The sequence below is a fragment of the Globicephala melas genome, chromosome 20 (genome assembly GCF_963455315.2).
Source record: "Globicephala melas chromosome 20, mGloMel1.2, whole genome shotgun sequence".
In the NCBI taxonomy this organism is placed as follows: domain Eukaryota; kingdom Metazoa; phylum Chordata; class Mammalia; order Artiodactyla; family Delphinidae; genus Globicephala; species Globicephala melas.
Window position 1 is genome coordinate 13,521,496 of NC_083333.1, and position 13,028 is coordinate 13,534,523.

At 50.6% G+C, this 13,028-nt stretch overlaps 1 protein-coding gene across 1 annotated transcript in view; it reads left to right on the forward strand.

Moving 5' to 3' along the window:
• The window catches only part of GLP2R (glucagon like peptide 2 receptor), a 50,593-nt gene extending 41,324 nt beyond the window's left edge, over positions 1-9,269 (forward strand). The window contains exons 11-13 of the mRNA XM_030861416.2: positions 2,145-2,283; positions 6,383-6,424; positions 7,429-9,269. Of these exons, the coding sequence (XP_030717276.1) occupies positions 2,145-2,283; positions 6,383-6,424; positions 7,429-7,764 (517 nt within the window). The 3' untranslated portion in view covers positions 7,765-9,269. The remainder of the gene's footprint in view (positions 1-2,144; positions 2,284-6,382; positions 6,425-7,428) is intronic.
• The last annotated feature ends 3,759 nt before the right edge of the window (positions 9,270-13,028 follow it).

Consider the following 13,028-nt stretch of genomic DNA (forward strand, 5'->3'; position numbering starts at 1 on the left):
AACCCACATAGCGCAGAGCAAGGGTCGCAGACTCACACACTTGCAAGGGCCAAGGAGGCTGGTTGGGTTGGAGAATGCGGGTTCCCTCTAAAGGCTGTAACCGACGATTGCCAAGCAGGAACTGGGGCCTAGCATGGCCAGATCTCCCCATTTTTCAAAGGAAGCTGAAGATCTGGACCCCTTTGCTTGAAATCACCTTTTTTTTTTTTTTTTTTTTTTTTTTTGCGGTACGCGGGCCTCTCACTGCTGTGGCCTCTCCTGTTGCGGAGCACAGGCTCCGGACGCGCAGGCTCAGCGGCCGTGGCTCACGGGCCCAGCTGCTCCGCGGCATGTGGGATCTTCCCGGACCGGGGCACGAACCCACGTCCCCCGCATCGGCAGGCGGACCTCCAACCGCTGCGCCACAAGGGAAGCCCCACCTTATTTTTTAAGGATGGCTCCAATAGCAAAAATCACTACCTAGCGTAAGCAAAGACTGTCTGCAGGTCAACTATAACCCACGGTTGCCACTTGGCAACCTCTGAGCTACAGGGTTTTAAAACACTCCTGGAAATTAGACAGACAAGCAAAACCCAGAACTCTTGAAATAGTCTCTCCTTGGGAACACCTTAATGTTGCTCAGCTAAGTGAGTGTGCACGGGTGAGTGTGGATGTGCAAGTAGGTGTGAGCTCGGCTCAGGAGAACCACGTAACCAGGGCCTGTGTCTCAGACTCCCCACTCCTTGGCCTCCCCTTGACCATCGAGGCCCTGGGACGCTCAGCCCATATGCTCCGGGGGAGTCCCTCTCCTTGGTGACTCCTACTCAACTGTTACAGGCTTTAGGTCCTTTTAGGGCACGAAGGTGAGTTTTTTTGTTTCATTGATAACACTGCATCTGAATGACTCTCACAGATGCAAGTTTCATAGTAAGCACTTTCTCTTGCAGAAAGTTAAACCTTCTTGAAGATACTGCCCATGAGGGGCTGCTGACCCTCTCTGTTTCCACATCTTTAATTCCACGGGGTTTTTATTCAGTGGGGAGGAAACTTCTCCTAGTTTGGCCCTTTAAGACAAGGACTTGGGCTAAAAAAAATCATCAAATTTAAGCTCTTTTTTTCCCAATGTGTATCAGACAGTAGCTTTGTGTATGCCCTGAATAGGTCACCTGTGCTAATGTAGTTTGAAATCAAGAAGCAGCTCAATGGTGAAGAGCAGTTGTTCCCAAACGTGGCTGCTTGTCAGTATCCTGTGGGGTGTCCCTTAAAGATTCTCATTCCCAGAATCCAACCTCCAGAGGTTTTGATTCAGGGGGTTGACACTGGGGCTCAGGAAGCTATAGAGAGAGAGAGCCAACCAATAAAAATATATCTATTTTAAAAGCTCCGTAAGGAATTCTAATAGTCTGTCCACTTGGGAACCACCAGTATGCGGTATGGGATGTTTGGGTCCCAGCTGTGCATTTGCACGTGGGCGGTACAAAGGAATGTTTGTCTTTTTTGTGTAGAGTGTATACAACAGCAAGCTTCCACACAGGGCTTTGTATGAGGAAGATCCGTTTCTCATTTCCTGCTGCCCTTGCTATCACCAGGGTTGGGGGCAGCTTGGGGCAGATGATGAAATCCTGCTTGGAGTGTGCAAGGCCTGAGTGTGAGGTCAGAAGCCCCACTTCCAGGCTGGGAGGTACCACTTAGCGGCTGCGTGACCCTGGGCAAGTCATTTTCTTTCTCTTCTCAGGCTCCGTAAAGCACTGACACTGGAAGTCCCAAATAGAGAAAGAGGTAGAGGCGCCTGCTAGCTAGGTAATAGGAAACTTGTCAAACCTGGTAAGGGATGTAATGTCCTATGGTGACAGCCATGTGCATGGAAATCTATCCATCAAACAAAACATTAAGATCTGTAGGTATATCATTATATGGAGGAATCCATTCATTCATTCATTCATCCAATTCATGTTTTCTGAGCATCTTCCATGAGTCAGGTGTGGGGATGCATCAGTGGACAGGACCACACCGGCCCTTAAGGCATTCAGCGTGTAGCCAAGGAGACAAAAGGGAAAATCAGCTATTTATCAGTGCCATTAGGGCTAAACGATGCACAGAAGAGCAGGAAACGTTGCCCGTTCCCAAGGCGGCTTTCATGACACGTATTTGATTGCTATTTGCAGATTGGCCAAGTCCACGCTGGTCCTCATTCCTTTATTGGGTGTTCATGAGATTCTCTTCTCTTTCATCACGGACGATCAAGTTGAAGGATTTCCAAGATACATACGACTCTTCATTCAGTTGACTCTGAGCTCCTTCCACGTAAGTTGATGTCTGAACAAGGACGCCTTTGGCTTTGGAGAAAACAAAATGCCCTTGATCCAAACACACTGGAAATTGCGAGAGCCCGAAGAGGGAAAGAGAGCTCTGGTTACCAGTAGGATTTATCGGCTTTGGCATTAGAAGGGGGTGGAGATGGAAATGCTGCTTTAATCCTGCCAGCGTGACTCGGTGACTAAGAAGGGAAAAGTGGTTTGTTTCCGGCACTCTAATAGTTGGTGTGACTCACAGTCATATTCACCGTGTCAGCATGAAGCCTTTTATTAAGCGCCTATTTTTGCTGGGTTCTCTGCACAGTTTGTGCAAAATGAACAGTGAGTAGAGACCAGGAGGCTCTCGGACTTTGACAGGTGTGTGTGGGATGAAACTAGAAACAGGAGGCCACCTGTGGTTCAGGTACCTGGGTGTTTTGGTTATCCGTGGCTTCAATTGTCATCCATTACTTAGCAGATTAAAACGACAGTAATTTTTATTATTTCTCATGATTCTGGGGGTCAAGAATCCAGGTAGGACATAGTAGGCATGTCTCACCTCTGCTCCAGGGATGCTTGCTGGGGCTGAACTTTCTAGATGACTTCTCCACTCGTATGTCTGGAGCCTAAGCTGTGGAGGCTCAGGTGGCTGAGACTGGCTGGAGTGGCTTTATTTGGGTCAAAATAAATTTCATCGAATCCCCACACTCACCAAAGGCCCAGGGGACAGAGCCTGAGGTATGGTAGGGGCAACTGGACAGTGGCTCTTTTTACCTTCTGTTAGAGCTGAATTGCACGTGGCTTTGAATGGAGACAGAGCGCCCACTGGTAACTTTTTGTCATTTTGAAACCATGTTTAATTTACTTCAATCTTTTGGGGGATTTCAAAGGCTAAAGTTTAGTCACTTGGGTTTCCTATGTTGCTTGGTCTTAATCTTCTTTAAAAAGTAATCCCAAATTAGAAACAACAACAACAAAACAAAAAATTACAGCTGTTATGTCAGTAGTATTTCGTGGCCTTTTTTCCTCCGAGGACTTGATCGGTCATGTGACCCCTTGATCAGCTGATCTCACACACCCGAGGCCAGCTGAAGATAAGACGCTCCTGCAGAGCTTTGTGGGACAGATTTCTTTGTAGGACAGATCCTAGCCTACCAGACTCCCTGGCAAGGGAGCATGTTTGGGTCACCCATTACTGTGTAGCAGACTCCCCCCAAACTTCATGGCTTGAATCAGAAACTACGTTATTAATCTCGAATGATTCTGTAAGCTGGGCTGTCTGGACTCAGCAGGGTGAACCTTTTGAAACATGTCATCTTTGAATGGGGCTGCAAACATCTGAAGGCTTGATCTGGGCCAGAACATCCAAGACAGCTTATTCACACGGATGGACGTTGACATGGGCTGTTGGCTGGGAGCTCAGCTGGGGCTATCGATTAGGAACCTAAGTTCTCCATGTGGCCTCTCCACGTATCTTGTGCATCTCAGAGCATGGCAGCTGGACTCTTAGGTGTATCCCAAGAGCAAATGCCCTAAGAGGGAGGAAGCAGACACTTCCAACCCTCTTAAGGCAAAGGCTCGGGAGTCCCAGAACGTCACTTCTACCACATTGTGCTGGTAGAAGGAGTCACAAGGACATCCCAGATTCAAGGGGAGGGAAGATACGGTCCCTCTCTTGATGTGAAGGGTCACATATGCCTACCAGGAGGGGAGAAATCCTTGGGGCCATCTCTGGAGACCAGCTACCACACTGATCGTTTGGTCCTGCAGCAACCTGAGCTCAGGCACCACCGAGGAAGGCGAGGAATCAGAGCAGCTCTGCAGATGGAGCTAGAAACACACTTAGGAGCTTGTGCCTGGACAGAGGCCATGCACCTTCTAAAGACCCCCACGCTGTTCCCCTCCAGCCCGCCAGGCAGAGGTGAGAGCACGGGTGGGCAGGTGTGCAGGTGCACGTTCAGTGGGTCGTATCTTAGTGACTCCACCATAGAAATTAGCACTGGACCCAACAGCTTCCTTTCCCTGCTGCTTTAGGGGACCCTTCACTCTCCCAAGGGCCTATTGCTTAGAGAATTTCACCAGCCTCCTGCTGTCAAGGGGTCTTTGGAGAGACCGCCAAGTGGTGGTGACACATGGAGTGAGAGCCATCTGTTCGTGGGACCGCTCCCTTCACACTCGCTTCATCTAGAATGAGAGTCAACCAGACTCCAGGATGTCCCTCCAACCATGACTCAAGGACCTGACGAAGTGAAAGACACACTTGTGATGAGGAATCCTATTTCACCCAACTCATTTGTGAGACTTCCGGCACGCCGAAAGCACGCCCAACCCCTTCCAATATCTGGCAGTGAAAAGAGCAGATAAAGGTGGTCTTCTGGTTGGGGGAAGGGGGCGGGGAGGGACAGATAATAACCAAGTTGACAAATGAAGAACAATTCTGGTTATTAATATTCTGAAGACTATGAAATAGAGAACTGTGACTGTGACTGGAACGGCTACCAAAAATTGAGTGGTGGGGAAAGACTTCTCTTTTAGGAGATATTTGAGCTACGACCTGAATTTTGAGAAGCCAGTTAGGCAGAGATTTGAGGAAAGAATCATCCAGAAAACAGAAAGTGTGACAACAGGACCTGAGGAAGAAATGAGCTGATAGCCGGTCTCCAACATGACCCCCGGTCATCTTTGCCTCTTGGCTTTCACAGACTTGAGTAGTGCCCTCTCACACAGAATAGGGTTGACCTGTGCAACCATTAGAGTATTGTGGGCATGAAAGTGTGTGATGTTTGAGGCTAGGACGTAAAAAGGGTTGCAGCCTCCGCCTGGCTCCCTTGGGTCACGCCCTCTGGGTGAAGCCAGCGGCCACGTCCTGAGGACACATAAGCAGCTCTGTGGAGGGAGGTGGAGGTTTCCTACCAACAACGAGCACCAACTTGCCAGGCATGTGAGCTGTCTTGGAAGCAAGTCAAGCCTTCAGATACCTGAAGTTCCAGCCAACAACTTGACTGCAACCAGAAGAATGACCCTGAGCGGGAATACCCAGCTAAGCCATGGCCAGATTCTTGGCCCGTAGGAAGTATGTGAGACGATAAATCTTTATTGTTTTGATCCACTTAGTTATACAGCAACCTAATCCATTAGCTTGAGATGCTGAAGGCACCCAGAAGGTCCGTGTGGCTGGAATATAGTAGCTGAGGGGAAGCGTGGTACAAGGTGAGGTCAGTGACACAGACACAAGGCCACATCACCTTAGCTCCTCCTGCGGTTAGGATATTGTATTTTAATCTAAGTGTGATGGTAAACCCCAGGCATGAAATGATCTATCTTTTCAGAAGAAATATTCTGACACGAGAAAAGGGTATTTACTATCTCACAAAAATGAAAATTTCAGGATCAGGTATAGCTGGATCCAGGTACTCAAACAATATCATCAAAATCTGTCTCTGACCATCTCCAGCCTCTGCTTTTCTCTATGTTGGCTTTATCCTCAGACGGGCGCTCTCCACGTAGCTGGGAAGATGCCCTTGAGTGTCTCCAGACTAACTTTGACTATAAAGTTGGCAAAAGCAGGGAAGAGGGTGTAACTTTCTCTTCTTTCCTGCTGAAAAGAACTGGGGTTGGGCCTGCTTGGGTCACATGACCATTTGGGCTGTTGATTGTGGGGATGGCCCTCCTAGAACATGAGGACCAAATGATTGGCAGCCCTGCCAGAAGCCCAGGGAGTAGGGGAGGGTCAGGAAAGGATGCAAATCAGGCAAAAAAAATTAGCCATTGCCCACTATGGACAAATAGAAACGGGACAGTCACCTTGTACAGTATTTATATAATTGAACGAATGATGGAGAACCCTTAGGGTTTAATCACCATTGACCTATGAGCGTGTAAGCAAACGCCTAGGCTGATGTGAGTGGTGAGTGTCAAAGTAGGAAGAGACCCCGTGGAAATCCGAGTTAATGTACTCATTATGACTGACTCTAGTTAGTACAATCGAGTAGCTGCCTGCCTCTTGTAGGGGCTACTAGGACTAGGGCCGGGCTGTGGACTTGCCAAGTAACCGTCAGACACACCTTCTACTGAGTCAAGCTTCACGCCACCTCTTCCTTTCATTCCAGGGACTGCTTGTGGCCTTGCAGTATTGCTTTTCCAATGGAGAGGTACGTTTTCCACGCTGCCATCCCAGCTCCCTGCGAGGCTGGGGCCGGCATCCTACTGCCCCTGGAGAGCTCGGTTGACATGACGGTGCCATGGGGGGGTGTGCAGTGACCAGCACGTCCTGGGACAAATGGGTACCACAGACATCCAGTAGAGAGAGCAGCAGGCATCTTAGACGGATGGGGAAAGGTATTGGGATGAGTTTTCTTTCCAGAGCCCAACCGTGGCCCCGCTGGAGCCGCCCTGGGAGTATCAAAGTGTCATACAGTTACCAGCTGTAACTCTGGAGTCCAAAAATCTGCATTCAGGCCATGACTCACCCACTTAGGAGATCTGCATTGGTCAGGTCACCGTGGCTCTTTGAGCCTCAGTTTCCTCGTCCGTAAAATGGGAATAACAGTGGTCCCTACCCTGCAGTGATACCCCAGGGATGCATGGTAAAGGTCCTATGCATGGTAACAACGATTATTTTTATTGTTAATATTATTGCAGAGCCCCCAACCGACTCTCTGCTCCCCCAGAAAGAGGCTTGAAAGGGGGAGGGGAAGAGGCCAGAGCAGTTTTCTCCTGACTTGAGGAGTTGGTGGAATCTCTGGCTCCCTGTCATCTTCCCCTCCCCCCACCCCAGGTTTAAATATGGATTTCTGTCTCCTTCCGCTAGAATGTAAGCCTCTTGACATCAAAACCTCTTCCGTCTGGCTCACTGCTGCCTTTTCTGTATCTTCAAGCAGGGACCCATGATCCACCAGGCAGGTTTCAAATGTCACCTCGACACAGTCCTTTTCTGAACACCCTATCTCAGATTTTAGTCTCCTCACCCCACTGTCCTGCTTAAAGGCCTCGCGGTGTCACTATCATCTGCTCTGCTTCTCTTTGTTCGTTTCCCCTAGTGAGAAGGTAGGTTTCCCAAGGGTGGTCCGGAGTAGCCACTCAATACACATTTGCTGAGTGGACACTGGACTCAGGGACTCCCAGGCAGTAACCCCGCCCTCTTCTCACCTGGCAGGTGAAGGCCGAGCTGCGGAAGCAGTGGGCCCGCTTTTTGCTAGCCCACCACTCGGGCTGCAGAGCCTGGGTCCTGGGGAAGAACTTCCGATTCCTAGAGAAATGTCCCAAGAAGCTCTCGGAGGGGACTGGCTCCAGCAAGCTGCAGAAGGCGCGGCCCTCGCCCCACGGTGGGCAGCTCCTGCACTCGACTGAGGAGGGCCTGCGGGTGGCGGGCACCCTGCCCCGCCAAGGCCACGCAGCCTGGCCCCGGGGCAGCAGCGTGTCGGAGAGCAGCGAGGGGGACTTCACCCTGGTCCACACCGTGGAGGAGATTCTCGAGGAGAGCGAGATCTAGGCAGGAGCCCACCTCTCTGGCTCCGCTCCCCGGAGACTCCTGAGATGGGCGAGGGAGGAGGCGGCCAAGCTGTACGTTGCTGACCTTGCGGGTGCAGAGTCAGCCCACTTCCCGCACACCCCGCCCACTCCGACGTGACATCGCCCCGCCTACTTTGGACGTCTCTTCCCGGCTTGCCCTGCTCTGTGCGACAGAGGCTGCGTGCCCTGTCATCCTCATCACCCCCGCAGGTGTGTTTCCCAGAGCGCCACCAGCCTTCCGGGCTGGGCCCATATTCGAGTGAATGGAGCCCTAGGATACAGAGAGAGGTCTGCTATGAAATAGAGGCGAGCCGCTATCTTTCCTTTACCCTTCATGGTACAAGGTGTCTATCTGAAGTCGGGTTCAGTGTGTCCAAGGACCACCTGCGAAGTGTTTTAAATGCAGTCTGACTCATGGCAGAGATTCTAAGAGGGTGCACCTGGGACGATGGCCGGCGATGGGAATTGTGTAACAAGCATCCCAGGTAATTCTGATGCGAGCCCACATTTTGAAAACCTGGGGCAGGATAGGCAGCAGCCAGAAGTCCCCCTGAGCTGGCCGCTGGCGGGAGAGACCGCCGGAGTCCTGCATTCAGCAGTGCAGCTGTGACACGCCTGCCCTCCTCTGACAGGGTGGACCGCACTCTGCCCCCCAGAGCCCTCTCCTTCCCTTCTCTCTTCTTCCTCTCTTGTCAAGTCTTCCCTCGCTCTCTCCATCTCAGTTCTCATCCGTGGGCAGCAGCAGTTCTGTTTGATCTGTAACGAGCCCATCCTTCCTCGGAGGGTTGGCCCCAGCACCCAGGGCCCCTCTGAAAGTTGCTGTTGGTCATTTTCTCACTTTTCTGGTTCCGCCTGCCTGTCTGAGCTTGGCTGCTTCAAGCCTTACTTGCCTACCGTTCTCTGCCATTTTTGGTTTGCCGTTGATACCTGGATGGCCGTACCTTCTGCTCTGGGAGGTTTGCCCACTGTTCTCCCGGCCCTGAGTCCCCCACTGAGAAGAGTCCCGCTCCTCGTATGGAATTGGATGCTGAGAGCTGGAGGGGACCCAGCTGAAACGAGAGGACTGTGGCTACGCCGAGGAGGCACCGAGGGGGCCGGGGCTGTGGACCCGGTCTGCAGGTGGGGAGTCAGTTGTGCCCAGACCCTGAGTGGAGGGTGCTTCTGGAGGCTGAGGAGGGCCCAGGCGATTAGGGTCAGGCTCAGTGGCTGCAGCTGTAAGGCAAGAGGCTGAGGAAGGTCAAGGGAGGAACGTTCTATGGAAACAGGGTGTCAGTGCTCAGGAGCGTCACTTTTACAGCGTGTAAAATGTATGTGTACGTGGGTGGTCGGGGTATTATGCTGTGGGACCAAGGCCTGCCTTATGTTAGGGGGAGGCGCGATATGATGCTTATCAAGTCGGGGTGCCAGATTTTGCAATTAAAAATACACAATTCGGATGTAAGTATACGTAGAGCTGATTCACTTTGTTATACAGCAGAAACTAACACAACAATGTAAAGCAGTTATACTCCAATAAAGATGGTAAAAAAATCCACAATTCTCAGTTAAATTTGAATTTTGGATAAATGAATGTTATTATTGTCTAAGTATATCCCACGGGACATACTTTACGTGAAATCCAAACCCACTGCACGCCTGTGTTTCACCTGGCAGCTCCATTGTCAAGGACACTTCGCAGCAGGACAGAGACCAGGTGAGGCAAGCAGACCTCAGTTCAGGTGCAAAATTTAAGAGAGCGCTAAAAACCCACAGTCGTCAAGATGAGTAATACTTTAATGCAATATTAAAAAAAGTCAAATCTGCAAGCTACAGCCCACGGGCCATTTATAAAAATGACATTTCATTGGAACCAAGGCTGGGATGAGGGTGAAGTAAGTGAGGCCATGAGATGCAAATGAAGGGTCTGGTCCTGACTATGTACAATTTTGATATTTTGCTCATCATGGACGTTTTAACATTAATTTTCATTTTTAAACAATTGCATGAAAATATTATGTATCTTGACCACTGAGCTTTTTGTCGCTTACCTTCAATTTCGCACCTGAGGCCGGTGCCCATCTTCCCCTCCCCCCAGTCCTGGCTCTGCTGTGCAACAGGGGAAACTGAAGCAATGACATTAGGCAAGTACGTAACAAAGCAAAGGTTTGTTTTCTGGTGTCCAGATTGTCCACAATTCAATCATTAAAATATATGTCCTACTTTTTCCTTTCTGCAAAAATCTCTGCCGTTTCTCATCAACCCATTAGCACCTAGAAAGCAGGGCCGTGTCGTATTCCCAGCTAGTGTCCAGCATAGCCAGTTCAGAGCAGGTTCAGAACACATTCATCAAAGGAGACAAGACAGAAGCGTCTTGGGAGCATCAGATGCTGTCGAGGGTCAGCTACCCAGGACCCGGCCACGAGTAGAAGGAACTTTTTTTTCAAGCACTTGTATGTATGCCCTCCCCGCTCACTCCACACATGGGGTGGCACACACACACACCACACACACACACTGCTGCTTGCTCTTGTTCTGCTAATGATTAACATAAGTTTATTTAATTTGATTTGTTGATTCTTTTACATTGGTTTCACACTGGAGCTGAAGGTCTCTGCCCCTGGAGAATCTGGTGCACTGTTCCTGGCCAGAAGTGGGAAAAAGAGCTGCCGTATTAAGCCTGGGAACCTGGGTGGTCCATTGTCTCAGGGACCGAGAAGAGTGGGCAGAGAGGTCGGAGAGAGAAGCAGAGGTCAGAGGTCAAAAGGGTGGAAGGCAAGTGTCTGCCTTCTTCTAGACCACTCCCTAGATCATTCACTTTGCTGTTGCCTTAAAGATCCAGCCTCGTGGGTCTCAGTCCTGGCTTTGCAATCACCTGGAACACTTTCTAGAAACATCGATGGCTGGTGAGACCAGAAAGCACACCAGCAGCCCAGCACACAGCTTGGACACGTCAGAAGCACTGTAGCCTTGGCTGTGGTGGAAATGTGACCAGTGGCAGCAATGGTACCTGGCACTGAGGGACCTATTGATGAATCTGTCTGGGGTGCCTCCTGGGGATGCTAAGAAATGCCCAAGGGCCACTGCACAAGAGGCTGGGACCCTGTGAGAGCAGTTTGGGTTATTGTTCTTGACGAGTTTGTTTCTGCCCTTGAGTTTCCATGTACATGAGGAAGCAGAAGTTCAGAGGTGTGAAGTGACCTCCACAAAGTCTCTATAGTGGACATCTATTGTTACAACCCACCCCTCTTATACTAACAGCACCAAAATTTTCCTTTTGGAAATCACACATCTCCCACTCTCAGTCCTTGATGTTTGAGTCATTCCAACTCGATCCTCAGCCCCACGGATGGGCATGAAAATCTGCTTGGCCAGTCTGAGCATGACATCCTCCTGGCACCAGATATTGGGTCAGGGATGGACATAGAACCAATCAGAGCCAGTGAGAGACAGTCCTGGGACTCTTGACAAAAAAAAGCATTTTTTCTTTCTTGCTGAAATTGGAACCACAAAGAAGTAAGCCTGGATCTGCTGGTAGCCCTCTTGGGGGAAAAGCCTGGCTGGGAATGGAGACTCCACAGCAGCGAGCAGAACCAGGAGATGGAGGAAGAGCCCTGAGACCTTGCTGGAGCCCTTGGATTAAGCCTGACCTTAAAGTTGGTGCTACTCCTGGAATTTCAGTTACATGAGTCAATAATATTTGTGCCACAGCAACTGGTGTTGGGTCTTCCGTTCCTTGCATCTGGAAGAGTCTTGATGACATAGCTCATTACCTCCCCTACCTCCTTCTCTTCTCTTCCGTCAAGTTGGACTTGGCACTGCCTCTAAGTTCTCTTAGCATCTTGCCCACAGGGTGCCCTAGAGCTGTACAGGATCCCAGCCCAAGTGGCCCTGCCACCCCAAGCTAACAGAAGATGTGCTAATTAGGTTATGACCCTTGGGTCCTCCATTGGCCAACAGAAGGTCCAGTGGCCCCTTTATGTCTCTTGTTGAACCACAAACCAACAAGGTTATTATGCAGTGTCTATCCTTTTAGACTCGAGTGACAAGGATACCTTGACCTCAGAGAGACGTGAAAAGCTCCCAACTTCACACCCCAATCAACCAGATTGAGTCGTGGAGGGCAGTGTGTGTGGAAAGAGCACTGGAGTGAGGCATTGAGCCCTTTGGTTCTGTCCCTAGACCACCCTGGGTCTTTCGTCTCCCTCCCACATGGCTCCTGGGTGGCCCGCTGTGTCTGATACTGGAGGGGTATCTTGGGCAGGTTATTACTGTCTTCCCCCCAGAACCACTGGACCAGATGCTGTGTAGCCCCCTCTCACTTCCAGCTCCGATGCTGTGCAATCCCAGAATTCTCTGTCCTGTCATGTCCAGGTGAAAACTATTGAGGCAGCCTGGTGTAATCAAAGGGACTCCTGTTTGAGTACCAAATCCTACTCTTACTTCGTGGCCTTGGTGTCCTCATCTACACTATGGGGATAATAACACCTCCATCAGTGAAATAATGCCGAGCCTCTAGCAGGATGCCAGGCCCATAGGAAACGCTCCATCCGTAAGTGTTACGATGACTCTCCAGTTCGCCCTCCACAAAGAGCGGCACTTTCTGGCGGCGGTGATTGTGCCATTGCTGTTGCTAAAGCTGGGGTGATCCCCCCACACCAGCAGATGGAGACGCCCCAGCCTCAGAGCGTTGCACACAGGTTGCTCAAGTGTCCAGGACATCTGCATGTCCTGCATTTTTCTAACCTCATCTTGGAACTTAGGCCTGGAGAATAAATGAACTTTCAAAACTGAACACAATGCTCTCGAGAACCCGCCAGTGGAGCTCTGAGGTGTTCCAGGCCCTAGAGCTCTGATAAGGCAGTGTGGGCCAGTGGGCAGTGCTGGCCTGGCATCTGCTCATTAGCTGACCCTGGGCGACCTGCTTGCTGTCTCTGCGTCTCCTTTTCCTTGTCCCTAGAAATAGGGGCCTCAGGGCCATCTCTCTTCACCTTGCAGCGTATCAAAACTGAACTTGTCATTATCTCCTGAAACCAGCATCTCTCCCTGGTGTTTCCCATCTCGGTGGATGACATCACCACTCACCCGGCACCCAAGCCACAAACCTGGCTGCCATCCTTGCTCCTCCCTCCTCCCCTGTACCAGTCAGGTGCATTCTACCTCCTAAATATCTCCCGAGCAGGTCCCATTCTCTTCATCCCACTGCTGTTCCCCTGGCCCAGGCCACCTGGGCGACTGTAAGAGTGTGATCTCCAGGCCTCGGGCTTG